We start from the raw sequence: 24,695 nt of genomic DNA on the forward strand, positions 1-24,695 counted from the left end.
GGTTGCAGGGCTTCGACGACCCTACAGGAGGCTCGAGAAGCTCTAATGCCAACTTGGGGGCCGGGGGGAGGGCAGGGAGCTCAGATTGAGCCTTGGTTGTCATTGTTCAGTCGCCAAGTCTGGGGTCACTCTTCGGGACCCCATGGACTGCAGCACATCAGGCATCCCTGTCCCTCACCATCTGAGCCTTGGAGGGACCCTCAGTCAAACCCCAGGAACCTCTTAGGTGAGGGAGGCCCAGAAACTGAGCTAAACTCTCCCATCCCACTCCACTCCAGAGCTGCCGGTTTCAGCCTCTCAGCCCAGGACTGGGATTGAGCTGGCCTTCTCTGACATGGGGGAAAGCAAGCAGGACCCGGAACAAGGAAGAGTGGGAGGGGCAGGGGCACAGTGTGACACAGAGGAATGGAACGGTGTACCATACCATGCCTGTATGGTGTGATATGCTGGGGACTGGGGCCACCCCGCTGCAGGGGAGGAAGGCAGGATGGTATCTTGGAAAGAGTAGGGGTGTGGCACCAGAGGAACTGGGGTCACTTCCCTGCTCTGCCACTAGGTGGCTCCTGCAAGTCATCTAGCTTCTCTAAGCCTCAACTGCCTCTTCTATAAAAGAAAGCTGATGATAATAAGCTCTTCATAAGGCCTATCAAGTGAGATAATAAAAGTACACTGTAACGTGCCCTATAAATGTTTAAAATTTAAATAAATTCAAAGGCCAGGGTGCCCCAGGGGGCCATGAACAGACATTAATAAGGGGCATCTGTCACACACAGGTCCGAGTGTCCCTGAGGCCAGGCCAGGGGCACACCCACCAGGCCCCATCCGCATGGAATGCTACTCTGGACAGAAGGACCAGACACCCTGCTCCAGCCTTCTGGGCCGGAACACCACGCAGGCCGAGTGCTGCTGCACCCAGGGCACCGGCTGGGGAGATGCCTGTGACCTGTGCCCAGATGAGGACTCAGGTAAGGCCCCCAAGGGTCCCAGGTCCTCTCAGAGTCGGCTCTGCAGAGTGACACAGAAAGAAGTCGGGGGGGAGGGGGCTGTTGGCGTGCAGAGTCTTTCTCTCTCTGAGCTTGGATGCCTCCCTGCACAGTTGAGTTCAGCGAGATCTGCCCTAGTGGGAAAGGCTACATCCCTGTTGAAGGAGCCTGGATGTTTGGACAGACCACATACACAGGTAACCTCCCCAAGACCCTCCTCCCCAAATGCCACTCACCTCAGTGGGCCTGGCCTGGTCCCCCAGGAGGCCTCTGCATGCAGGCTTCGCCTCTCGGGTTGCTTCTAACCTTCCTGTCCCAAGGCTACAGACCTACAGATCTTTAGCTGGAAGTTCTGACCTGAGCTCCTCCTGGATTGTCCCGTCAACCCCACTTTGGTTTTCTCTACTCCCCCTGAGGCTGAGTTCTCCAGGAACAAGCTATGATGCCTTGACTAACCCACTCCCAGGGCACAGGGACAGAGGCCAGAGGCAGCTGCTGATCTCCCTGGCCCCACTTACAGAGCCGGAAACTTTGGGGAACTCATCCTCAGAAAGGGTGGTTCGGGTATGGACTTATACCTGAAACTGGAAAAGGAAACAGCAGAATCGGAAATGGTTCTTCCTGAGTGCCTATTATGTGCCAAACACTATTTTAAGCACCTCACATGTATTAACATCTCAACCCTCATAACAGCTCTACAAGGTTAAGGAGTAGGAGCCACATTTTCTAGGTAGGGAACTGAAGCAAGGGACAACCTAAGCAATTGGCCCAATGTCACCCACCCCATCAAGTGGCAAAGCTGGGATTCGGCCCCAGTCAGTCTCGCTTTTGGAGAAGGCAATGGCACCCCACTCCAGTACTCTTGCCTGGAAAATCCCATGGACGGAGGAGCCTGGTAGGCTGCAGTCCATGAGGTCGCTAGGAGTCAGACATGACTAAGCAACTTCACTTTCACTTTTCACTTTCATGCATTGGAGAAGGAAATGGCAACCTACTCCAGTGTTCTTGCCTGGAGAATCCCAGGGACAAGGGAGCCTGGTGGGCTGCCATCTATGGGGTCACACAGAGTCGGACACGACTGAAGCAACGCAGCAGCAGCAGCAGCAGCAGCAGTCTGGCTTTGGAGCCCCTAGATCTAAGGACTGCCTCATCCCGCGTCTAGCCTTGCCCTCACTCAGCTCTGCCCTCCCGCAGATGCCGACGAGTGCGTGATGTTCGGGCCTGGGCTCTGCCGGAATGGCCGGTGTCTCAACACGGTGCCCGGCTACATCTGCCTGTGCAACCCTGGCTACCACTACAATGCTGCCCTCAGGAAGTGTGAGGGTGAGGACGCCCGCCACCCCTCCCCACCCTGGGGCCCACAGCTGAATGCTCCCCCACCCCCCTGCCAGGCAGCCTAGTTCTGGCTGGAAGTGTCCCCCTTCCCTAGGGAGGATGCCTGCTGCTGCAGGTGGGTCTGAGGTGGGGGGCGAGGGGACCTACTAGCAAGTCATCCTTGGGCTGGGGCCTCCCAGGCTGGGCGGGAGGTGGGGGGGCATTATCAGTTACAAGAAACCCCCCTTCCCTGAAGGCAGCGGTGGGTGGCCATGGCGTGTGGGCACTGCCCCCAACGTTCCTCCCCGTCTCCTTGCCTCCCAGATCATGACGAGTGCCAGGACATGGTCTGTGAAAATGGCGAGTGTGTGAACACAGAAGGCTCCTTCCACTGCTTCTGCAGCCCGCCCCTCACTCTGGACCTCAGCCAGCAGCGCTGTGTGAACAGCACCAGTGGTGTGGGTCAGTGGGGGTGGGGGGTGGGGGGGCGCAGCAGGGGGAGTGGACCGGGGATGGGGAGGCTCACGTGCCCTGTGCCCCCAGAGGACCTGCCTGACCACGACATCCACATGGACATCTGCTGGAAGAGAGTCACCAACTATGTGTGCAGCCATCCCCTGCACGGCCGCCGCACCACCTACACCGAGTGCTGCTGTCAGGACGGCGAGGCCTGGAGCCAGCAGTGTGCTCTGTGCCCCCCCAGGAGCTCCGGTGAGAAGGCGGGGATGCCTCAGAGCTGGGCCCCCAGGGAGGGGATGTCCTCACCTTGGAAAGGGGCAGGGGCTTCAGAAAGGAGTAGGGCAAGTCACGGGCCTGCCTTCCCTCCGTCTTGTTTGGGGATGGATGCTGTAGGGCAGAGCGGGGTTAGGGGAGAGGAACACCGCCAGGAACTCGGGGCAGTGGTCCCAGCACCTCCCTCTGTTCTTGAGTCGAGAAACAGCACCCCGGGCCTCAGCTCCCAAGAGCCCGGGCCCAGCTTCCTCTCTCCCTCCTGCTCCCTACAGAGGTCTACGCTCAGCTCTGCAACGTGGCCCGGATCGAAGCCGAGCGGGAGGCTGGGATCCACTTCCGGCCTGGCTATGAGTACGGCCCCGGGCCCGATGACCTGCACTATAGCCTCTACGGCCCAGACGGGGTCCCCTTCTACAACTACCTGGGCCCCGAGGACGCCATCCCCGAGCCACTCTTCCCCAGCACGGCCGGCCGCCCGGGGGACCGCATACCGCTCCCTGAACCTCCCCTGCAGCCCTCAGAACTCCAGCCCCACTATGTGGCCAGCCACCCAGGTCTGTGTTGCTGCAAAAACGGGGAAGAGGTGGGCTCTGAAGCGGTTTCACTTCCATCTTCTCCATCTGCTCATCACTGTCAGCAGGGTGAGGACAGGAAAGGGAAAAATCCACCTAGCCCTCTCACGGGTCACCCAAGGGACAGGCGCTAACAACCCCCTCTGATGGCCTAACTAACACAGGGGACGCTAAAACGTACAGGACACCATCCCAACCTCAAAGCTGCTTGCGGGAGCTGAGAGGGACCAGCAGCACGCTCCTCCCACGCGACGTACAGTCTGCAGAACACCCTGCTCTACAGGCTCAAACCTGTGACCCGAAGTGGGAATTGTTGTTGTTCAGTCACTAAGTCATCTCTGACTCTTTGCGACCCCATGGACTGCAGCACGCCAGGCTTCCCTGTCCTTCATTATCTCCCTGAGTTTGCTCAAACTCATGTCCATTGAGTCGGTGATGCCGTCCAACCATCTCATCCTCTGTCGTCCCCTTCTCCTCCTACCTTCAATCTTTTCCCAGCATCAGGGTCTTTTTCCAGTGAGTCAAGCTCTTCTCATAAGGTGGCCAAAGTATTGGAGCTTCAGCTTCAGCATCAGTTCTTCCAATGAATATTCAGGGTTGATTTCCTGTAGGATTGACTGGTTTGACCTCCTTGCTACCCAAGGGACTCTCAAGAGTCTTCTCCAGCACCACAGTTTGAAATGGGAATTAAGGATTTCTAACCCCTTTAAAGGCCCACTGTGGTGACCTGGTTTGTAAGTGGCAATGACTCCAGCACTCAGGACTTGGATTCTAATAAGGAAGTCGGGCTTGGCATCTGTGCAATGGTGCTTGCCACGGGCACAGCCACTGTATCAGACTGATCAAAACTACAATGAGGTTAGGAGGAGGGTCTTTTCCAGGGGAGGGGAGTTACTTAGAGAAAGAAGAGGGTTAGGCAGAACTGGGAGCAGTTTTGCTTTATGGTGAGTGAGCATAGTCCCTTTTGCTACCAGTCCTGTCCACCCCCAAAAAGCTATGTGAAGATTTTACTGTAACATCCTGCCACTAACCACAAGAAAATCAAAACTGAAGTGCTCAGGATCCCTGGTGTTGTGAAAGCAGTGAGTCCCCACCTCCCCAGAGCCTCATTTAAAGCAAGCAGTTTTCCCCATCTAAAAATGACACATGCTTATTTTTTAGGGGTATTGCCTTTTGTTTCACCATTTTTCTGTGACAGTGTTATAACCCTCCCCACCCTACCCCAGGAATGCATTAGGCTCCTCTGAGCAGAGGGCAAGGGCCTCAGGGTGGGGTATGAGACCTCAGCCCCCCTGGCTCTCTGACTCCCTCCTCCCAGAGCACCAGGCCGGCTTCGAAGGGCTCCAGGCAGAGGAGTGCGGCATCCTGAATGGCTGTGAGAACGGCCGCTGCGTACGTGTGCGCGAGGGCTACACCTGTGACTGCTTCGAGGGCTTCCAGCTGGACACGGCCCACATGGCCTGTGTGGGTAGGTCTGGAATCAAGAATGCCAATGCCCAGGGGGCAGGACGGCCCTACTGGCTTCATGCGGAATAGTCAGACTGGCCTACTGCTCACTTAGGGATGCCTGACTTCGCCTAGATGGCAGACCCACTGCTGCCCGCTGGAGGGCCTGCTGGGCACCAAGCCTGGTGGTGAGAGCTCCAAAGGTCTATCGCTATGATTAGAAAGCCCTTTCCTTGGAGGTTCCTAGATAGAAGAAAGGCAGGGGCAAGACAGCATGGTCACAGTAAGGGCTCACGACCCCTGGCTTTGTGTCCGTGAGTTGCTTCCTTTGGGGCGTCCTTTGGCTGCCACGTGGACGATTCCGCTGCGAGGCAGCACTCAGGGCTTACTGACCAGAGGGGCACCGGGGGCAGCAGGCCATAGGCACGTGGGCTCCCTACAGCTCTCTCCTCCCTCTCCTCCTCGTAGATGTGAATGAGTGTGCTGACCTGAACGGGCCTGCTGCGCTCTGTGTCCATGGTCACTGCGAGAACACGGAGGGCTCCTACCGCTGCCACTGCCTCCCGGGTTATGTGGCTGAGGCAGGCCCCCCGCACTGCATCGCCAAGGAGTAGCAGAGACGGGTCGAGTGTGGGCAGTTACCTGGAAATGGGCCCTGGCCACAGGCGGGGCCTTGAGGAAGCTTTCCTAGCTGGGGAGATGCCGTGGAAACACCGGCCGGAGCCCCTGTGGCCCAGCTCCCAGCCAGCCTCGCCTGCTTTTCATCTCCCCCAGCTTCGGCTCTTGCTGTGTGAGCATCTGTCATGGCCTCCACACCGCCATGCCCTTGCTTGGCTCAAACACCACCAAGTGCTTTAATGCTTCAGCCACTGGCCACAAGGCCCAGTCTGCCATCTGTCCTGGCCTTGCCATGGGATGCTGATCAAAGGACGGCCCTCAACCAGCCCCTCAAGCTGTGCAAACGTGCAAGGTCCTTCGGCCTCATGCTGCACATACCCCTTCTCTAGACATGATCCACGTATCATCCTGATGCTTATACACCTGGATCAGAGGCCACATCTGCCCTGGAATGGCCCTTCAGAATCTATCAAGCAAAAAAGGATGGGGCAGGGCGCAGGAGAGGAGTTTGGAGAGTGATCGTCACCACTCAGCCAGTCTGATTGGGCCAGATTTAGCCACATCTCCACCTTGTTGCCAGTTTTATGGCCCCGGAGAGGGGCAGAAGATGCCCTCATCTCAGAGAAGCAAGACTGATACTAGCTTGCTAGTAAGAGATGCACATGAAGGGGAGCAAGGAGCCTGAGAGAGCGGCAACAGGACAATATATTTTTTTTTAAAATGGGGAGTTGATGCGAAGGGGGCACCACAGCTTTATACAGATCTAAAGAAAATAATCAGTAGCTTCAGGTAAATAACCATTCAGTCTACCCAGCAATAGCTCCTGAGCACCACAGCAAGGGCTGCCCCGAGACAGGGTGCCTATCTCCGAAGACCTCCATTAAATACATACTACTTCTTACAGGACACAAGTCTCTCCTGAGCTCTCCTTTTGTGGACACCAGTTCGATGTGCTAAAAATAAAGAGTTCCGTTTTTGAGCTTCTGAAATATAGTGTATTCCTGTTTAGGAGAACCCAGGTTCCCTGTGTTGTTCCCTCTCTCTACTCAGAGGCGTCTGCCCTCTTTCCCCTTCATACAATGGCTGGCTGGCATCCCACTGAGTTTACAAGTAGAGACTCACTCCAGCCTGGGCTAGCAGGGAGTTTAGAACCACGGTGGAATAAAGAAATGTACATTTCTGGGCTATTCTGGTTTTGTTTTTATTTCATATTAAACCAAATTTCTTTACCACGTTGACTGAGTCTGAACGTTAGAGATGAGACTGTGCTTACCCCCTCACCAGCTCTGCCAACATGACTGGGTTCCAACAGGAGAAGGTTCTTTCCCTTTCTAAGGCAAGGCAAGATCTGACTTTGCATTTCTCTGATGAATGGCAATGTAAATGAACAAGGCTCCGTGTGCCTGAGGATGTGGAGATGAATCCTCTTTTCTTAATTGAATCTGTCCTGTCCTACTTGCTGCTCTGATTGTCAGCCATCACATGATGACTTATTGAATGCTTGCTATGTGCCAGGCCTGTGCTGAACGCTGTACACAAATTTCATTTAATCATCCAACAATCCTTACTATTTTGATTCCCAATTTACAGATGGGGAAGTTGGACTTACAAAGCTTAAATAATCTGCTCTAGGTCACTACACTAGTTGAGATGTTTTCAGCAGACAAAAATATATAGTTCTTAAACATATGAAAATATTCTGACCTTCATTCAGAATAAAAAGAAATGCAAGTGAAAACTATATGGAGACACTTTTGTAAACTATTAGATTGGTAAAAATTTAAACGTTTGTCAAAACGTTGAGTTGGCAAGCATCTATGGGAAAACGATACACTCACACACATAGCTGACAGGAATATATTCTGATACAACTTCTGAAGAGGATGGCAATGTCTTTCAAAATTACAAAAGCACTTATTCTTTAAATCAGTCATTCCACTTCTCGGAATTTAAATTTAACCTTCAGATATAGTCTCACCAAATGTAAAATGACGTGTGTAAGGGGTTATTTATTTTAGCATTATTTGTAATAGCAAAAGGTTAGAAACAGTGCATTTCCATGGAGCCCCAAAAAGAAAAAATAAGGGGGGGGGTGCTCTAAACGCCTGGATAAGATATCCAAAACAGATTGAGGGAAGAAGGAAGGTTGCACAGCAAAGTGAACATATGCTGCTATTGCTATTTGTCTAGAGAGGGAGAAGAGAAGCGGGTATGTGCTAACCTCATCTCCGCCACTCCACCTCACACCTCACGTTTCAGAGAACTCACCATCCCTCAGTATACCCTTCAGGCCGTGCATCTTAACCGCTGCACCCACGGCCCTACCTCCCAAACCCCGCACTCCTGTCACCCTTCCAGGGATGTTCCCATGCTTGTACACATATTTCCCTGTGTTAGAAACACGAATATTAATAGCACACCATGCGTGCTGTTCTGCACTTTTCTGCTTTTTTTCACATCATACGTACTTGCACATAAAGGACTGCCTCGGTCTATTTTATAACTGTATACTTCTCCATTGAATAGACAAGTCATAATTTATTTAATCAGCCTATTAATGGGTGTTTCCATTGTTTTCTCTTTTGCTATTATAAATAATGCTACGATGAATATTCCTGTACATACGTTATTTCACATTGTATCTATGGGGTTATATCTGTGGGGTAAATTCTTAGAAACAATGGTAGTTGATGGGAAGGGCAACAGGTGGATGCACACAGGACTGGGAGACTCTTCACTGTATCCCCATTTGTGTCTTTTCGAATTTTGTACTGTGTCTTACCTATTCAAAAATAAAATATTTTTAAATACAGCTGCTGGACATAGACTGCTTAAATGTTCCCTCTCTAAATATATTTATCTATGTTTTACAATTAAAGCCAGATGAAAACTGTTTCAGCACTTCTTAAATCAAATTTTCCTTTAAACATCCTGGTGGTATTTCTCTGGAGAAATGGCAAACAGGGATTTTAAAAGGCAATCATAAACATCAATGTTAGATACCTAAAAAAGTGGAGGAGTTTCCTCCTTTTGAGACACACGTGCAAGGCCATGGTGCACGGGACACTTAGACCCCGCCCACTGCAGGGTGTCAGTTCAGGCCCCTGAGTTCAGGGGAGGGCTACCCCTCCCAGCACTGATCATCAGTGCTGCCCACTTCCCTGTACAGGATGTCCCAGCCAAATTCTGACCCTTCTCTTATGCTTTACAACGAAAGACCAAAAGAATGGGGTGCAATTCTCGGAAGAAAGAGAAAGAAGAGTATCTTCTTGGACACCTGCCGGGACCCAGCACAGGAGATCCCACCCATGACAAGGTCATGCAGAGAGGCCTGATGGGTAAGGCGAGTCGGGCCTCAGGGGTTCCCCCTGGAATTTCCTGAGCATCTACCCCCAAAACCAGCGTCTGCCTACTTTACTGTGTTATGCTTTCCACCTACTCTTCTGACATTAACAGGGGGCTGTCCCCCCACCACCTTTTTTCTGGAAAAAGTTAATTTAGAGCTTTTAGATAATAAATCTCCTGGGCATAATAAGAGTGTTTCAATCCAAAAATCCCTCTGAGGGCTTTCTAGCCTGCCTGCTGGACTCTTACAGCTGTGCATGTGATTGTTTGCGGCCTCCCGACCACAAGAGTCACAGGAAGCTTAAAACATCCTAGGAATGTAAGGGCTACCGAAGAGTCAAAGTCACTAGAATAGGACTGATTAAAGGTTTCATTTGTTGAGCCAATACTTGCTGTCAAATTTTCATATCTTTTACTTGTAGATATAGTTGGTATATAGAAAAAACAGGTAGTAGACCTGGTATTAGCAAGATTAGATCTTTGAGTTAAGTACTTTCTTTGTTATAACCCACTGCACCTTTGTTCTACAGGAATGTAACTCTATTTAGTACTTTGTGGGTGATGCAGAGTAAAGAAAGAACACTTCTAGGGAAAAAGTTTTCTGGTTGATAGACAATTATCTAGGAAGAGAGCCATAAAAATGTTAACAGGCCTCTTGGCCAGAAGATAATGTAAACCACCTGAGACCTTTTGTATACGGGAAGGTATGTAAAAAGAAAGCCTGGTCTCAATGAGGGTCAGGACTGCTGCCCCTGCATAACTCTGCATATTCCATTATTTCTTTATGTACAACTTGGGGTATATAAGATGATTTTGAAAATAAAGTCTTGAGTCTTACACCGATGCTGGGCTCCCCCATGTCGTTATTTTCTCCCCTTTTCCAGGGAGAATTCCCATCTGGAGCGGGGAGGCTCGCCACGTCTACTTACTTGCCTTGGCTTCTAAGATCCACGTGAAAGGGAGCCTAAGGCAGAGCACCCTTCGATATTCAAGTGGGCGCCGGTGGCCTAACCTAGATGGTGCAAACTTCTTGTCTCGAAGTTTTATTGGTTTTCCCCATAAACCAAGTTATTCAGCCTCTTTTCTCCACCTAAATTTCCTACTATACTATTTCTTCCTAATCTAATATCTCTAAATAAATAAGTTTTTCCTCACCTATCTGTCTCCCCTTCAAATCACCCTGGATCCACCAGGGCTGGACCCTGGCACACACCTTCTTCAGTAGTCCTTTCTAATCTCTTATCCCTGAATCCCCTGTAACTGGTCAACATTCCCACACAAAGAGACTAAGGGCAGGTGGGACACCTATAGTTAAGAGCCAACAACATAAAGACTCACAACGTAAAACAGAGGGAGGGTCTCATGCCTTCATTTCTTGCACAACTGTTCGGCTACAACAACGGTGGGGCATGCTGCCCCAGGGATCACTAGCTCATGAAGGTAAATAAAACCCAATTCTGCAATAAACGGGGTCTTGATAACCTCCCCTCAAAGTAATGGGAAGGTAAAAAATCTTCCAACTGACCCTGGAAAAGTGTAACGTTTACCTAAATGAACTGCACAGTGAACAAAACTTGTGAAAATGTCTGCTGGCTTTGACAGCCTGCCAGGAAGAGGGCATCTGATCAGAAAGGCCTGCAGAAGATCCTAAACCTATTTTACCATCACTGTTTATTCCAAGCCAACTGCCCACTGTCCCCTTGATGCCATTATCTCCTCATGCCGTGTTCTTAAAATTTCTACATCACTCTCCTCCAATGGAGACCTCTTGTCACCACCTCAGGCTTCCCTATGAAGCTTTCCCGGTGTGATGAAGTAAGCTGATTTCTCCCAAACCCACTTTTTCTAACCACAAAATTCAATTCTTCCATTCATAGGAGGTATTTATACAGTCTTTGGAAGAAATCCTGTTCTTGCCCAACTGACCACTAGAACTTAATGGTTTATGGAATAACTAAAGCTATTATGTTTGTGCTAAGCTCATTATTATGTTTGTGCTAACCCACAAAAATATCAGAGAAGAGGTTTAATACTTAAAATGTAACAAAATCTCTTCTCAAGGAGGATAAAAGGACTTAGTCTGTGCTGAAAACCTTATTAGGCCCAGGTATTGGCAGCTACTTTCACTGACTTAGTAGTTAATACACAGATGCTTCCACACAGTGCTTTCTTTTTCCATGGCAATTTGCTAAGAAAAAAACCTGCTCAGGTTTCTGAGTGACCTTTTGTGTCTGTATACACTGCAGACACATGATAGGTTTGTTCTAAGTCCTAGGGTTTCCCACATTGAAAATGTAAGTAAGTTTGTCTCAGATTCTGTATTTCTATTTTTCTTACGGATGATTCTTTTATTGAATGACCTTAATTAAGTCTAGAAAAGTTTCAATCCATTCCAGAATGCAAAATTTGCTGATATGAACTTTTAGGCTCTCGAGGAAAAGATGAGTTTAACCAGTAGCCCTTACAGAGTCAGCTTGGTTGTGGTTTTCCCAACGTTAGCAGTCGTTAATCATTTGTCATGGTGGTGCTTTTTATCTTTTCCTTTAGTTGTCTGTTGCCATGCAGTTCTGGCTGCCCCAACATGGTCATATACATACTATGGTTGTTTCTAGTTAAATTCACTGGAATTCGGGGCTAAAAAGCTCTTCTTACAGAGACTCTAAAGGAAGGTTATCAAATTTAACAAATAAAAATATAGGATACCCAATTAAATCTGAATTTCAGATAAACAACAAATAATTTTTACTATTCGCAGAGACACACTTATACTAAAAATTATTTGCTGTCTAAAATTCAAATTTAAATGGGCACCCTACATTTTATAGTCCAAACTGAAAAAACAAAACAAACCCAAGTATCTATTATCTATATCAACAAAGGGACAACTTCCAGCTATGCAATGAGACCAGAAACATTTTACACCATAAGATAAATAAAGCAACATATTTTAAAAAGATTTAGTCACTAAATGAGCAAAGAATCAAGAAATGTCTTGTGCGAATATGGAGTATGGAGCTTATTTTCAAACTTATGATTCAAGTATCAGTGAGGTTTAGTTCGAAGTTTTTCTGGGTGATGGGTTATTGGTTTCGTGAATCTAACACATTCCTAAGTATAAGAAGAAAATGTATCTGCTGTAACAAATGGGAAGCAAAGAATGGGGTGCACAGAAAATAATGGTAAGTAAACTAGCACATTAAGGAAGGGTGAGATGAAAAAGATAACATTTCAACAACAAGGTCCTACTGTATAGCACAGGGAAACTATATTCAATATCCTGTGATAAACCATAATGGAAGAGAAAATAAAAAGGAAAGTATATATGTATATAACTGAGTCACTTCGCTGTACAGCAGAGATTGGCACAATACTGCAAATCAACTATACTTCAATAAAAGTAAGTAAATAAATAAATAGCAAAACAAAAAGATAACATTTCCTTTGGCTTTCTCATCCTTTCTGGTCTAGTAACACAGTGTTCAAGCTATGCAATCTGTGATTCTGATCCACAACACAAATAAATAAGGACTTTCTTTAAAACGAAGCTTTTATACATAGCTATACACATTTGTACAAGTAGCTCTGAAGGCCAGAGAACTCCTGGAACCTTGGAGGTGCTACAGATGATACTGGTTTCAACCAGTTACTAAATCTTAGGTAACAGCATCCACAGGCTTGGCCTTACAACTGTGTAGGAGAAATTAAATCAAGAGTAAAAGTTTCACATTCTGAAAATAGTGGTGAAACAACATCCTGAATTAAGGGAAAATAAAATTGAGAGAGGGTCACGATAGGAAGGAAACTTCTAGAATTGTTCTAATCCCAGGTTCCTCAAATCAGTCAGATGATAGCAATCTCCGGGTCACTTGTCATCACATCAAAGTTTGACAGAGAAGGATGATCCACAAGAGCAACCTTGCTGCGCTTGAGGATTGTTCAACACTTGAAATGAGCTTCGGATCAGTTCTTGGCTGAAGTCCACATGGGCCCCTTTGACGAAGGCCAAGCTATCAGAGTCAACCACCACTCTTGCCCCACCCTTTTCAAACACCCTGAAAAGAAGGGAGGAAGGCATTAATGAACATCATAAACACCAGAAACATAACACCCTCTGAGCCCAGAGATGCCCATCCTGTTTTCTAAAATACGGAGGAAGCTTCCCTTATGACCTCTAACAGGTACTGATTTTCTCTGAGGCAAAAAGATCTAATGGAAAGAATACTGGGAAATTATAGAAATTTAGGCCTGGAAACTTTCTAGTCCAGCTTGACTCTCTACCAATGACCCTATGGACTTAGGCCAATTTTCCTCCTATGACTTAGTTATTTTGAATCAAGGCAACAAATCTTCACTGTATCCCCACTGTGTGAGAAGGGTGGTGCAATGTTATCCTTAGCAGAAGTTTTAAATGTGGAATAAAAGTGCATCTTAAATTGGAGACACTTTTATCCCTCCTGCACATTCTCGGAGGACCCACCCCTTTCTCCTTGCCTGTCGTCGGGGTTGATAACTGTATCCAGTGAAAATTTGTACTGGAATCCGGAGCATCCACCTCCCTCCACCTCCAGCCTGAGGAATTCTGACCCTTCGGTGATTTCCAGAAGCCTCTGAAATGCAGGAAGGAGAGTCAAGAATGCCAGGCAAGGAGAGAAAGAAGGGTGGGCCAAAAGGAAGTCCTCCCCCTCCCCCCACCACCACCCCTGCCCCGCGACCGGCTTCTCACCTGGACGCAGCTGTCGGTGAGGTGGATCTGCCCTTCGCCAGCTTCAGGGCTAGAGGACGACACTTCCCGAAGCGCCCGGGGTCCGCGGGAGGCCGTGAGAATCCTGCTGCGCAAGGGAGGTGGATGAGACTGGGAGCAGAAGAGCACCTAGAACTCTCTACCTGGACAGCCCCACGCCAAACCTGAAGTCCCCCTACCCGGACAGCCCCACGCCAAACCTGAAGTCCTCCCACCCGGCCAGCCTCACGCCAAACCTGAAGTCCTCCCACCGGACAGCCCCACGCCAAACCTGAAGTCCCCCCACCGGACAGCCCCACGCCAAACCTGAAGTCTCCCCACCCGGCCAGCCTCACGCCAAACCTGAAGTCCCCCCACCGGACAGCCCCACGCCAAACCTGAAGTCTCCCCACCCGGCCAGCCTCACGCCAAACCTGAAGTTCCCCCGCCTGGACAGCTTACGCCAAACCTGAAGTCCCGCCACCCGGACAGCTCACGCCAAACCTGAAGTGCCTCCACCTGGAGAGCCTCACGCCAAACCTGAAGTCCCTTCCCCTGACAGCCTCACGCCAAACCTTCACCTCCCCCGCGAGCCTTAGTTTCTCCTGAGTCTTGGAGGGGCTAACCAGGTGCTTTTTCTAGGCTTGGTTACCTGCTCCTTTGCCAGGGAGTCACCACTCTCAGGGCCACAGCTGTTAGCCCCCGGACGGCCGCCATTTTCTTCTGCAAGCTCCGCCCCCTCACAGTTCCCCAATCGCCTTCCGCGCCTGGGCCTCGGGAGGCGGGATCCACTGAAACCCCGCCCCTAAGCACATCTATTGGGAGATGTGGAAGGAGAAGGGACTTGATTGGCTAGAAATGCTCCCATTGCGGAAGTGGGGACGCACCCACAAAGCCTAGGCGGAGCGCTGGCGAGAGGAGGCGTGCCGGATGAAGATGGATCCCGCTTGCCCTGCGGCGGAGCGGAGCGGATGGGCGGAGTTTGCTAGAGTCTCGGAGCCCTTGTCTGGCTCCGTGGACCCGGGGGCGGGGCGCGGACAGGCCTCGGCCCCGCTGGCCAGTGACCAGCCGCCTGACTGGGCTCCTCCCCCGGCCCGGCCCGTCCCTGAAGACTTTATCTTGTGACCGAGACAGCTGGTTCTCCTTCCTTGAGCTTGGAGCCTCAGCAGCGATGCGTTTCTTGGCCGTCTCGTTCCTGTTCCTGGCACTCAGTGCCTCCGCCCTGGCCGAGCCGGTGAAATTCAAGGACTGCGGTGAGCCCCGGGGCCAGTCCGAAGTTCCCGCGCCCTCTGCGGGAGCCCCTGACAGAATCTGATGCTAAGACTGCTGGGCTGGGTTTGACGGGTCCTGCGAGCAGCCAGGCTCAGCCTCGGACCCTTCGTGAAGTGGGCTGAAGTCAGTTGGGGTAGGGGACAAGGTGCTGGCCTGGATAAAACGCGACCTCTCACAACTTTATCTCATCAACCCATGTTTGGGTCCCAGCACATTCCTGGAGGTGGGCTTTTTGCTGAAGTTTCCCAAAGTTTGTAGGGCAAACAGCCGAAGGTTCACTTGCCGCTTGCGGCGTCAGGGGTGCGGTGCAAAACCTCTCTTTATTATGCCTTGTGTCTTGGATGCCCGTTCCGTCCCCACTCCTTTTGCTTTTTTTTACATTTCCCTTTTGATGACACATCAAAAGTCAATTCTCCTTTCATGAGCTATTCCTTTAGGGCTTCCTTTTGGGCTATGACACTTTTAATTCTTTCCGGTTTTCTCCTCCTATTTATAAAACTCTTGTTTCTGGTCGCAACTTGTGATGCATAACCCTCTCTTGCAGCTGTGGTTGGAGAAATACAACGGGGTAGAAATTGAGTTCCTTCAGTCAAATCTATCCAAATTAAATGTTTGAGCAGAGCTTTTCTGAAGTGGAGAGGTGTAATGATAAGTGAAAGAGAAATGAAACTGACTTTATAAAATTTGTGAACTGGAAGGAAACTTGGAGATCCTATAATCAATCATGGGCTTTCCAGGTGGCACTAGTGGTAAAGAACTTGCCTGCCAATGCAGGAGATGCAAGAGAGGAGGTTTGATTCCTGAGTCGGGAAGATCCTCTGGAGGAGGAAATGGCAACCCATTCCAATATTCTTGGGTGGGAAATCCCATGGACAGAGGAGCCTCACGGGCTACAGTCCTTGAGGCCGCAAAGAGTCAGACATGACTGAGCACACACGCACACAGATAGTCAATCACTGAGTTTCAGAGATGTTGAGTAACTCACCCAATCACACAGCATAATGACAAGCTGAATAAATGTGCTTCTTTACACCCAGTGCCCAGGTAATAGTAACTGTCCAATAAATATTTGTTGGAAAAGTAAATGAGGGAATAAATACTCTTTCCACTATATTTCCAAAATTAATGTTGAGGCAAGAGCAGAACTGGGGACTAGGACTAGGAGTGATCAAGAAATAAAAATTGCGGGCCTACTAATGCTTAACAAATGCTGCTCCACTGAACTAGGAGACTGGCATTTGAAAGACGGTATTATCCCCTTACATTACTGCCTTTCCCTCCATTAAACTTCCCTCCATTAAACTTTCATCCAACTTTGGATGAAAACACTATGTTAACTTTATCAACTCATTCAACTCTCGCAGTCTGAAACTGTCACACAAAGTAACTTGCCCAAGTTCTTATAGCTCATAAGCAGTAGGAAACTAGTGGGTGCGAAATCTCCCAATGACCACCAGGGAGCCAATATCTGATGCAAAAGCAAGAGAGTTTTTATTACCAAGCTCGAGCTGGGGCTCCCACTGACACCAACACAGCAGCTATAGGGAGGAGGCCTGAACTCTGGGTTACATTGCTTATATAGGGTATTCTCACGTGAAAAATTCAAAAAACGGGAGTTTCCAGGTTGGGAGACATCTAATTGGTTACCTTCTGTGGAAGGGTCAGGTGTTGGGTTCTGATTGGTTTTCTTATTTCCATGGTAAATCATTACTTCCAAGATAGATCACAAATTCTTGAACTTAAAGTCAGGAGGTTTAACCTAAGGGCTGATTGGCTCGTGCACAGTGGGGCAAGTTTAGGCAATATCCAAAGTCTTAGTCTGTTTGCCCGGTACCTTTGCAAAATGGAGCTCTTTTACAAGATGGAGTAGCTTAGGCTCTTCAGGTGTTTGTGAGTCAGTCTGGATTTCAACAGTAGCATTAACATTAAAAAAAAAAAAAAAAAAAACTAAGGAAACTGAATCCTGAGATTGGTCTGCTCATGTGAAAACACCAGGTGTACACCTATGGCAAGAACTTCTTAAGGGAAGGAGAGTTTCAGTGATAGACTTTCAATTTACTTTTGAATTGGGAAATACAATGAAAAAACTTCAGTGCCCACATCAAAAGGTTTTTTGAGTCCTACTTTGCCTCCTTTCTCCTAAAGTGGTATTTCCTCAAGTCAGAAATGGGGCCGAGCAAACTAGTTTTGCAATTTTTGAGGGTTAGGACTGAGAAATTTGCTCTGTTGACACTGGAAATCCAAGAACCTCTTGTCAAGAAAAGGAAAAAACAAAACTGAACGAAGTAGCTAAGTACTGCCCTTCAGATCAGTAAAGGGTACTGAGGATATTCAGTACCTCCTCGATCATGTGAGCCAGCCTTGATAGAAACTAGAAGTTGAAAGCGTCAGCATAAGCACTGGTTTTTTAATAAGTTGTTGATTAAGGTTCTGGATTTTTTTTCCTGATCCTAGAAGATAGGACAGAGTGGAAGAGAATACTTAGAGGAAAGAATCTTGTATTTATGTTTTGAGGACTTTGCCGTGATGGTGAAGCAAGTTGGGATAGGGGACAGCAAAGTATGGTTTACAGAACTAGCTGGAGCAGTGTTGGTCAAAACAAGGAAACTGTTCCACCCAAGATAATGCTCTCAACCTGCCATTTTCTTTGTCTTCATACACTGTACTTTTGAGACAGTCCATTCTATTGTCTAGATCCAGAATTTCTACCCACAAAGTAAATTTGAGGTGAGAGGCTCAACTTTTGTGTCAAAGGGGAACTTGCTAACCCACCCAGGAGCAGCTGCTCTAGATTGAATTCATGGACTAAATGCCAGTATGATGGTGATGATATGTGTGTGTGTGTGTTCATGCTCAGTTGTGTCCGACTCTGTGACCCCATGGACCATAGCCCACCAGGCTCCTCTGTCTATGGAATTTTCCACGCAAGAGGATTGAAATGGGTTGCCATTTCCTCCTTCAGGGGATCTTCCTGACCCAGGGATGAAATCCATGTCTCTTGTGTCACCTTTGGCAGGTGGATTCTTTAGAACTCGAGCCGCCTGGGAACTGCCCCTGTATAATGATAGTAATGGTGAATACCTGTATAGCATTACAATGTTCTAAGGCTTCCTTGGTGGCTCAGAGGTTAAAGCGTCTACCCGCAATGCAGAAGACCTGGGTTCGATCCCTGGGTCGGGAAGATCCCCTGGAGAAGGAAATGGCAACCCACTCCAATATTTTTGCCTGGAGAATCCCATGGACAGAGGAGACTGGTGGGCTACAGTCCACCGGGTCGCAAAGAGTCGGACACGACTGAGCAACTTCACTTCACTTCACTTCACTTCAAGCACTTATTAAGAGTTACAATGTATTAACTCAACTTCTCTCTGAGGTAGGTACTGTTATTAGCCCCAGGGAGGCTAAGTATCTTGCCTTAAGTTTCCACAGTACTTAACGGAGCCAGTGAGCTCACAGCCAGGTGTCCGATCCCAGAGTCTAGCGCTCAGCAATGGCATATACGTGGCAGAGCTTAAACTCACCCAGCTGTTTACTTCTGTTCTCTCCCATTCAGCTGTCTGGTTTCAGGGGCCTGGGTGAAGTAAGAAGATTCTTAAAGATTTGTGCTTAACTTTTCTTGGTCAGAGTATTTTTGTCCTTATTTAGACTGGCGGGGGATAAAAGTCACACTCCGTGCCTCCAACCACTTATTTTGAAGAACATGGGTTCCAGAGTAGATACACCTCTGCTCTGTGTATCTCAAATGTGTGCTTGAAACTGTTCTCATCGGTGGCGGTATTCAAAGCTCAGAGACCATGAGTTGGATAGCCACCAGCGCAGGATTGAAAGAGCAAGGGTGGGTGGGGGTGGGAAGGACAGTTGAGAGAGCAGCCAGTCTCAAGATTACAACTGGAAAGAGTGGCCTTAGATCCCAAGTGGAAACAGTAGCTGTGTGACTTGAGTCATCACTTAAGCCGTGTGTGCCACTTTCAGATCCTGTGTCAGGAAGGAGGTGTGGGGATGGTTTTCCCTGGTGGAGCCCTCCCAGCTTATAGAGCAGGGGAGCTGGCTGTGTATGCTCGATCATTTCCTTAATTCCCCTCCACCTGTCGAATATGAGCAGTTTCTGCTGGTCCCAGTGGTCTCATTGGGAAGGCAGAGCACCTTTAGGTCCTCCCATTAGGTAGGAGACAGCCAAGGTGATTTGTTTTCCCTCCCGTCCAAACAAGTTGTTCTTCTTTTGCAGGTTCTGGGGTCGGAGTTATAAAGGAAGTGAATGTGAGCCCATGTCCCACCCAGCCCTGCAAACTGCACAAAGGACAGTCTTACAGTGTTAATGTCACATTCACCAGTAGTAAGTAAAAGTGCTTTTTACCTTCAAATTCATCTTAAAGCGTGACATCAATCTAAGAATTGGAGTGAGCGTGGGAATGTGAGGAGGAGGGAATTGCAGTCAGGAATTCCTTGACCTCCCTCTCAGTGGACACCATGCTTTTACACACCCTTCTCATGCTGGGTCCCGCATGCCTGTTTCTTGGAATCTGTAGTTGCCAGACTCTCTTTAAGCAAAGGGGATTTCCATGTGTTCACAGGTCAGAGAAGACAGCTTGTCTTATTGTGGTCCATATTACACAGCAGATTTCATGGGAAGGTCAACTCTTTAGCTACAGACTGCAGAGTGTTAGTACCAACCCTAACTCTGTAAACTTTAGAACTCTTCCAAAATGTTATTTCAAGCAATATATCTTCCAGTTATTAAGTCTATATTCTGCCTGAAAATATAGGAGCAATTCATACTTAGCCTCTGTAAGGTTTGGGGAACTTACTGTTGACCCAAGAAACAACCAAGAAGTCCAAGCTTTCTTCTTCAACTTGAAGAAATGTTACTGGAACTTGTTTATTTCTTCTTTATTCACCTCCTTCAGATTCCCGGGAATCAAGACAAATGTAAAAGCTCTGTTTCTAAAAAGGGCAGCTGTTCTGAATCTTCCCCTCATTTTCTATCCTATGGAACTAGACAGACTAATAAAAAAAATCTCAGAGTTCCTATCATCGCTTGTTCATAAGCCTAAAGACAGCTCTAAGTCCTAGAGTTGTTATCTCTCCTGGAGAAATACCCCATCCCCTCTATTGTTCCAAATCAAAAATGTATCTTCTCAATAAAAGTAATTCCCAGCTGGGAGACAGAAAGAAACAGACCCAATACTCTGGATCTCCAGAAGAATCTAATAGCTCATAACTCCAATTGCCCTAATTTTATTACGCTTATTCCTCCTGCCTTTTGATTTGGAGGGTAAATGTGAGCAAGAAATGTACCTTTCTGTTACCCAGTTTCTAAAGAGTTACTGCTTTCGCTACTGTTACAGGCCATGGCATTTCTGTGGAGACTTCTAGTCTATGTTTCTGTATTGTCTCTCCACTTTATTCTAAATTTTTATTTGAATTCTTAGGACAGGGTATTTGAGAATTCAGAGACCACACTCTTTAAGATGCACAATATACTTTGACAGAATCCGATGAATATAGTAAACAAAAAGTTGACTGCCAAAAATCAGTTAGCTTGTTCCATAAGGTTATTATCCAGATAGCTCTGATTCTTCTAAGAAACTGAAAGGCAATGAAGAGCAAGGTGGGGTTAAGAGCAAAGAAAACAGCCCCAACTGATTATTTTTATTTTTGTATAATTCAGTAATTTTTCAAGTTTCTGAGTGATTACTCTCTGCATAGCATTCATGGAAGTACTAAGTGTAACTGCAAAGAGAAATAGACCCTAGGAATTAAGAGGTACATACTTCGGTTTGCCATCACAGCAATGCCATTGCATGAGACTATGCCTGAATTCTTTATTTAGAGTTTGGAACTAGGCTATTTCTTTCGCTATCTGATTCTCTCTCTCTCTTTTTTTTTTCCCTCTTAGATACTCAGTCTCAAAGTAGCAAGGCTGTGGTACATGGCATTGTGATGGGCATCCCAGTTCCCTTTCCCATTCCTGAGTCTGATGGTTGTAAGTCTGGGATCAGATGCCCCATCGAAAAAGATAAGACCTATAACTACGTGAACAAACTACCTGTGAAGAGTGAATACCCCTCCGTAAGTGACATTGTGGTTGAGAACACTGAAAGTCCTGTGACTAGTTTGGAAATCGGAGGAGAGGGGGCAGAAAGAAAAGATTAGAACAGGAATCCTTCATCTCTATGAGGAAGAAGCGAATGCCTAAGGGAAAGGAGCATGGGAATCGTGAGGTGCTGAGTTCTCACTGTGTCCCTTCATTCTTTGTCTCTTGCCTAATGGTTGAAAAGTGAGAGTGTTAGTCACTCAGTCATGTCCAGCTCTTTCCCACCCCATGGACTGTAGCCTGCCAAGCTCCTCTGTCCATGGAATTCTCCAGGCAAGAATACTGGAGTGGGTTGCCAGTTCCTTCTCCAGGGAATCCTTCCCTCTCCAGGGCTTGAACCCATGTATCCTGTATAGGCAGGCAGATTCTTTACCACTAAGCCAACCTGGGAAGCCCTACAAAATTTTAGCTAGATATCAGATAGTTCAAGATTTCAAGTAGTCCCATTGTCACCAGAAAAACCTGGTCTCTCCATTAATCTCTTAACAAGAGAGCAGTCATGTGTGAGGTCCATAGCAGAGTGGTAGCTTTTTCCTCTCTGCTTTCTCTCCTCCACCCCACCCCCACCCTCACCTCTGACTCACACTACTACACCTGCCTCTTCATCTGCAGAGCAGGTGAGATAGAGCCTGCTAGAATGGACCTATGTTAACGATTATGAATCTTGGTAAGAATGGAGGAAGTAAAGGGACTACTCTTTTCAATGAAGAGAAAGAGCTGCATTTCTTAAAAGGAGATCGAGTCAAACCAGGAGCAGTCTGGCCATTTTTTCCATAGAAATAGCCAGTAATTAAAGAACATTCTAAAAAGACTCAAATATAGGGAGTCTGTGCTTACCATGCACGTGTGCTTAGTCACTAAGCACAACCAACTCTTTGCAACCCCATGGACCGTAGCCCACCAGGCTCGTTTGTCCATCGGATTCTCCAGGCAAGAATGCTAGAGTGGGTTGCCATGCCCTCCTCCAGGGGATCTTCCCAACCCAGGGATTAAACCCAGGTCTCCTGCACTGCAGGCAGATTCTTTACCATCCGAGCCACTAGGGAAGCCCCTGTGTTTGAGAGATATCAGAGGCGCTAAAGGCCGGGGACAGATTTGCAGGTTAATTTGCAGACCAGCCGTGTAATCATGGGCATATCTGAGCCTCAGTAACTTAAGTCTAGTTAGGACCCGATACAGAGTAGGCACTTAGTATATGGTAGTTATTGGTCAGTGACATTTCATTTGTTTTTTGTTTGTTTTTGTTTTGTTGCTCTGCAGAGCTTAAGTGACATTTCATTTGAAACCCAGCTCAAACTATGTTAATGTGTGCAGTAAGTAAAACAGTAGTTAATGTGTACTAGTCTTGAAAAAGTTACCAAACAAGTTTCAAAGCTGGGTATCACTGTTATCCAAATGTTGCATTCTGAAGAAACATTTTGAGTACAAAAGAGAGGTTGTAACTAAAATCAAGTAAGCTAAAGTCCGCATATGAAAGAACTGGCCGAGGTGCCAGTGATCTATTAAGAATTAGAAGGATCTCTTCTCAGGCTTTTGGCCAAGATCAAGTATAGTATCTGTTCCTATCAGTTTAATATCTGATACATTCTCTATCCGAAGACAATATATTAAATGAATTTTTGGAGCAGGAAGTTGGAATAGGAGCTTGCTCCGTCCACTCCACACATCAACCTGGTATTGCAGTACTTCCAGGAACAGTGCATCCCCCTCCCCCAGCCTTGGGGGAAATTTTTTAAAAAAGGAGACAGCTCCTAGTGTAACCAGTCAAGCCAGAGATCTCTATAGGGGTATAATGTCAAAAAATGGCTTAAGGACGTTAATCAAAGCTATATTGCCACAAAAGTCATTGTCCCTGAAAGTATTCATTCAACCCTAAACTTCTTTGGACATCCTTTGTGGTTTGACATTTCTTTTTTCAGCTAATAAGTAAGTTTCCTGAGACCTAGAAATCGAACTATTTACTCTCTGCTCTTCATAGTTGGGAGAAGCTGGATCATGTCAAAATGCATGTGAAATTGTTTAACTTTAAAATTCTTTTTCATGGGTGCCTTCATGTATGTATCATTGATCTAAGAGAAAAAAGAATGCTTTAGAAATTTTATTTAAGAAGCTAACTAAACTAGGATGTGGTACTGCTAACACTAAATCCTAGGTGTAACTTGGTTTACCCTTCTGAGCTTAAGGACACAGGCTGTGCCTGCATCCCACCCAAACAGCCTTCATGATGGCATGATTTAAGAGGAAAAGTATGAGGAATAGACAGTTTGTTACAATTTCCATCTAGGATTCATAGTTAAAATTCATAGTTAAACCCATTCTGGATTGAGGTGAGGTCCTAGTTTCATTTTTCTTGATTCTTTTTCTTTCTCCAGATAAAAGTGGTGGTGGAGTGGGAACTCACGGATGACAAAAACCAACGTTTCTTCTGCTGGCAGATCCCAATAGAGGTTGAAGCCTAGAGCTGTTCAGTGCCAATATGTCCATCTGGCGGTGAGAGAGCACAGGTGGAGGGAGGGGAGGAGAAATCAAGTCTAAACTCAATCAGTGCCATAAGAGGAAAGGAATTTTCAGACTGCCGTTTTGTGCCTCTCAACCTCCAAAAGCGTCTAAGACCCTGTACCTGAGAGCTTGGCACTGTCGCCCTTATATTATCCTTTGTAAAAGGGTTGGATTATCCAACTTGTCTTTCCAAGAGAAAGTGAGACTGCAGGGATTGATTCAGTTGTCTTCAGGTTTCGGAGGGTTTTTGTTGGTTTTGGCGGGTTTTGTTTTTGGTTTGGATTTTGTTTGTCTTGTTGTTTTGCTTTTGAAATAAGGAGGGTGTCACCAGACAGAACCTGAATGAAGCTGCTTGGGGGTCACTGGATAACTTGCCCTAGGGCTGTCGGCTCTTGCAGCAGAGGATGGGTTCCAGACCGCGTCCGTCTACCTGGGATCACACCTGCAAGTTCCTTGTCTCCATGTGCCTCGTTGAGCTCAGTGCATCTGGCCAGTGAGCCTCCTCACCACTAGCTCCAACTGTTTCTCTGGCCGTGACTTGCTCTGCAGCGGCGTCACCAAAATTTCTCTGTGGTTAGCTCATGTCTCCTTTTCTATCTTAGGTCGTTTTCATTAATTGCAGCATTTGATTAGCAGGTGTTTTGATTTTTTTTTTTAACAATACTAACTTGTGACCTCTTTATGCATGTCTCTTTGAATAAACAAACACTTGGCAATCTTCTGCATTTGAGCTGTGGACAACTTCTTTTACCCTGTGTGTTACCCCAGATCCATAGGAGGTGAACATCCAGTCCCGTGATCCCCCAGTGCAGTAAAGACATGACATTCAGAAACTGCTGTTTCTCCCTTTCCACAGGACTCGCCTCTCTGTCTGACTTAAAATGACCTTGTTTACTTCACTTTGCACAATCTTATACCACCAAGGGTGCTTGAAAGAAACAGTGAAGGCAAGCATCCCCTAGTGGAATAGCAGCATCGCAAGGTCAAGGGAACTGAATTTGGGGTGGGAGCTGGAAGTAAGAAGTTGTAAGTTGCATAAGCATAGTAATCTTCAGGAACCTTCTGCCATGGAGAAAGTCTAGAAGCTTAAAGAGGAAATG

The 24,695-nt window shown here is 47.4% G+C and overlaps 3 protein-coding genes across 11 annotated transcripts in view; 2 read left to right on the plus strand and 1 right to left on the minus strand.

The window, feature by feature from the left end:
- The window catches only part of LTBP2 (latent transforming growth factor beta binding protein 2), a 111,476-nt gene extending 102,999 nt beyond the window's left edge, over window positions 1-8,477 (plus strand). For 2 of the 4 annotated variants that reach the window (XM_018053970.1, XM_018053973.1), the window contains 8 exons: window positions 774-965; window positions 1,097-1,180; window positions 2,178-2,306; window positions 2,622-2,759; window positions 2,841-3,008; window positions 3,302-3,670; window positions 4,920-5,069; window positions 5,516-8,477. In XM_018053970.1, the coding sequence (XP_017909459.1) occupies window positions 774-965; window positions 1,097-1,180; window positions 2,178-2,306; window positions 2,622-2,759; window positions 2,841-3,008; window positions 3,302-3,670; window positions 4,920-5,069; window positions 5,516-5,661 (1,376 nt within the window). In that variant the 3' untranslated portion in view covers window positions 5,662-8,477. The remainder of the gene's footprint in view (window positions 1-773; window positions 966-1,096; window positions 1,181-2,177; window positions 2,307-2,621; window positions 2,760-2,840; window positions 3,009-3,301; window positions 3,671-4,919; window positions 5,070-5,515) is intronic. The other 2 variants (XM_018053972.1, XM_018053971.1) reach the window with 2 other exon arrangements.
- ISCA2 (iron-sulfur cluster assembly 2) lies at window positions 12,009-14,468 on the minus strand. Of its 4 annotated transcripts, none has more exons than XM_005686080.3 (4): window positions 14,383-14,468; window positions 13,734-13,836; window positions 13,502-13,617; window positions 12,009-13,062 (listed from the first exon to the last, which is right to left on the minus strand). In XM_005686080.3, exons 1-4 carry the CDS (start codon window positions 14,445-14,447, stop codon window positions 12,888-12,890), a joined length of 459 nt encoding a protein of 152 aa, XP_005686137.1. In that variant the 5' UTR covers window positions 14,448-14,468; the 3' UTR covers window positions 12,009-12,887. The 4 variants fall into 4 exon arrangements, with proteins under 4 accessions (XP_005686137.1, XP_013822760.1, XP_005686136.1 ...); XM_013967306.2 differs by having other exon boundaries at window positions 13,488-13,617; XM_005686079.3 differs by having other exon boundaries at window positions 13,734-13,839.
- On the plus strand, window positions 14,735-24,325 carry NPC2 (NPC intracellular cholesterol transporter 2). 3 transcript variants are annotated; one of them, XM_018053974.1, is made up of 5 exons: window positions 14,736-14,983; window positions 19,228-19,335; window positions 20,899-21,071; window positions 23,469-23,586; window positions 23,913-24,325. In XM_018053974.1, the coding sequence occupies exons 1-4, from the start codon at window positions 14,902-14,904 to the stop codon at window positions 23,553-23,555; spliced, it is 450 nt and encodes a 149-aa protein (XP_017909463.1). In that variant the 5' UTR covers window positions 14,736-14,901; the 3' UTR covers window positions 23,556-23,586; window positions 23,913-24,325. The 3 variants fall into 3 exon arrangements, with proteins under 3 accessions (XP_005686133.1, XP_017909463.1, XP_017909464.1); XM_018053975.1 differs by having other exon boundaries at window positions 23,976-24,325; XM_005686076.3 differs by having other exon boundaries at window positions 14,735-14,983; window positions 23,469-24,325.

The sequence above is a fragment of the Capra hircus genome, chromosome 10, assembly GCF_001704415.2.
Source record: "Capra hircus breed San Clemente chromosome 10, ASM170441v1, whole genome shotgun sequence".
In the NCBI taxonomy this organism is placed as follows: domain Eukaryota; kingdom Metazoa; phylum Chordata; class Mammalia; order Artiodactyla; family Bovidae; genus Capra; species Capra hircus.

What these genes read in the sequence shown, in the direction of transcription:
- ISCA2 (XM_005686079.3), bottom strand. Translation starts at nt 14,447, where the DNA reads ATGGCGGCCGTCCGGGGGCTAACAGCTGTGGCCCTGAGAGTGGTGACT. An exon ending in TCACCGACAGCTGCGTCCAG is followed by an intron (nt 13,618 to 13,733) that starts GTGAGAAGCCGG and finishes CCTGCATTTCAG; the next exon opens with AGGCTTCTGGAAATCACCGA. An exon ending in GTTATCAACCCCGACGACAG is followed by an intron (nt 13,063 to 13,501) that starts GCAAGGAGAAAG and finishes CCTTCTTTTCAG; the next exon opens with GGTGTTTGAAAAGGGTGGGG.
- NPC2 (XM_005686076.3), top strand. Translation starts at nt 14,902, where the DNA reads ATGCGTTTCTTGGCCGTCTCGTTCCTGTTCCTGGCACTCAGTGCCTCC. An exon ending in GGTGAAATTCAAGGACTGCG is followed by an intron (nt 14,984 to 19,227) that starts GTGAGCCCCGGG and finishes CTTCTTTTGCAG; the next exon opens with GTTCTGGGGTCGGAGTTATA. An exon ending in TAATGTCACATTCACCAGTA is followed by an intron (nt 19,336 to 20,898) that starts GTAAGTAAAAGT and finishes TTTCCCTCTTAG; the next exon opens with ATACTCAGTCTCAAAGTAGC.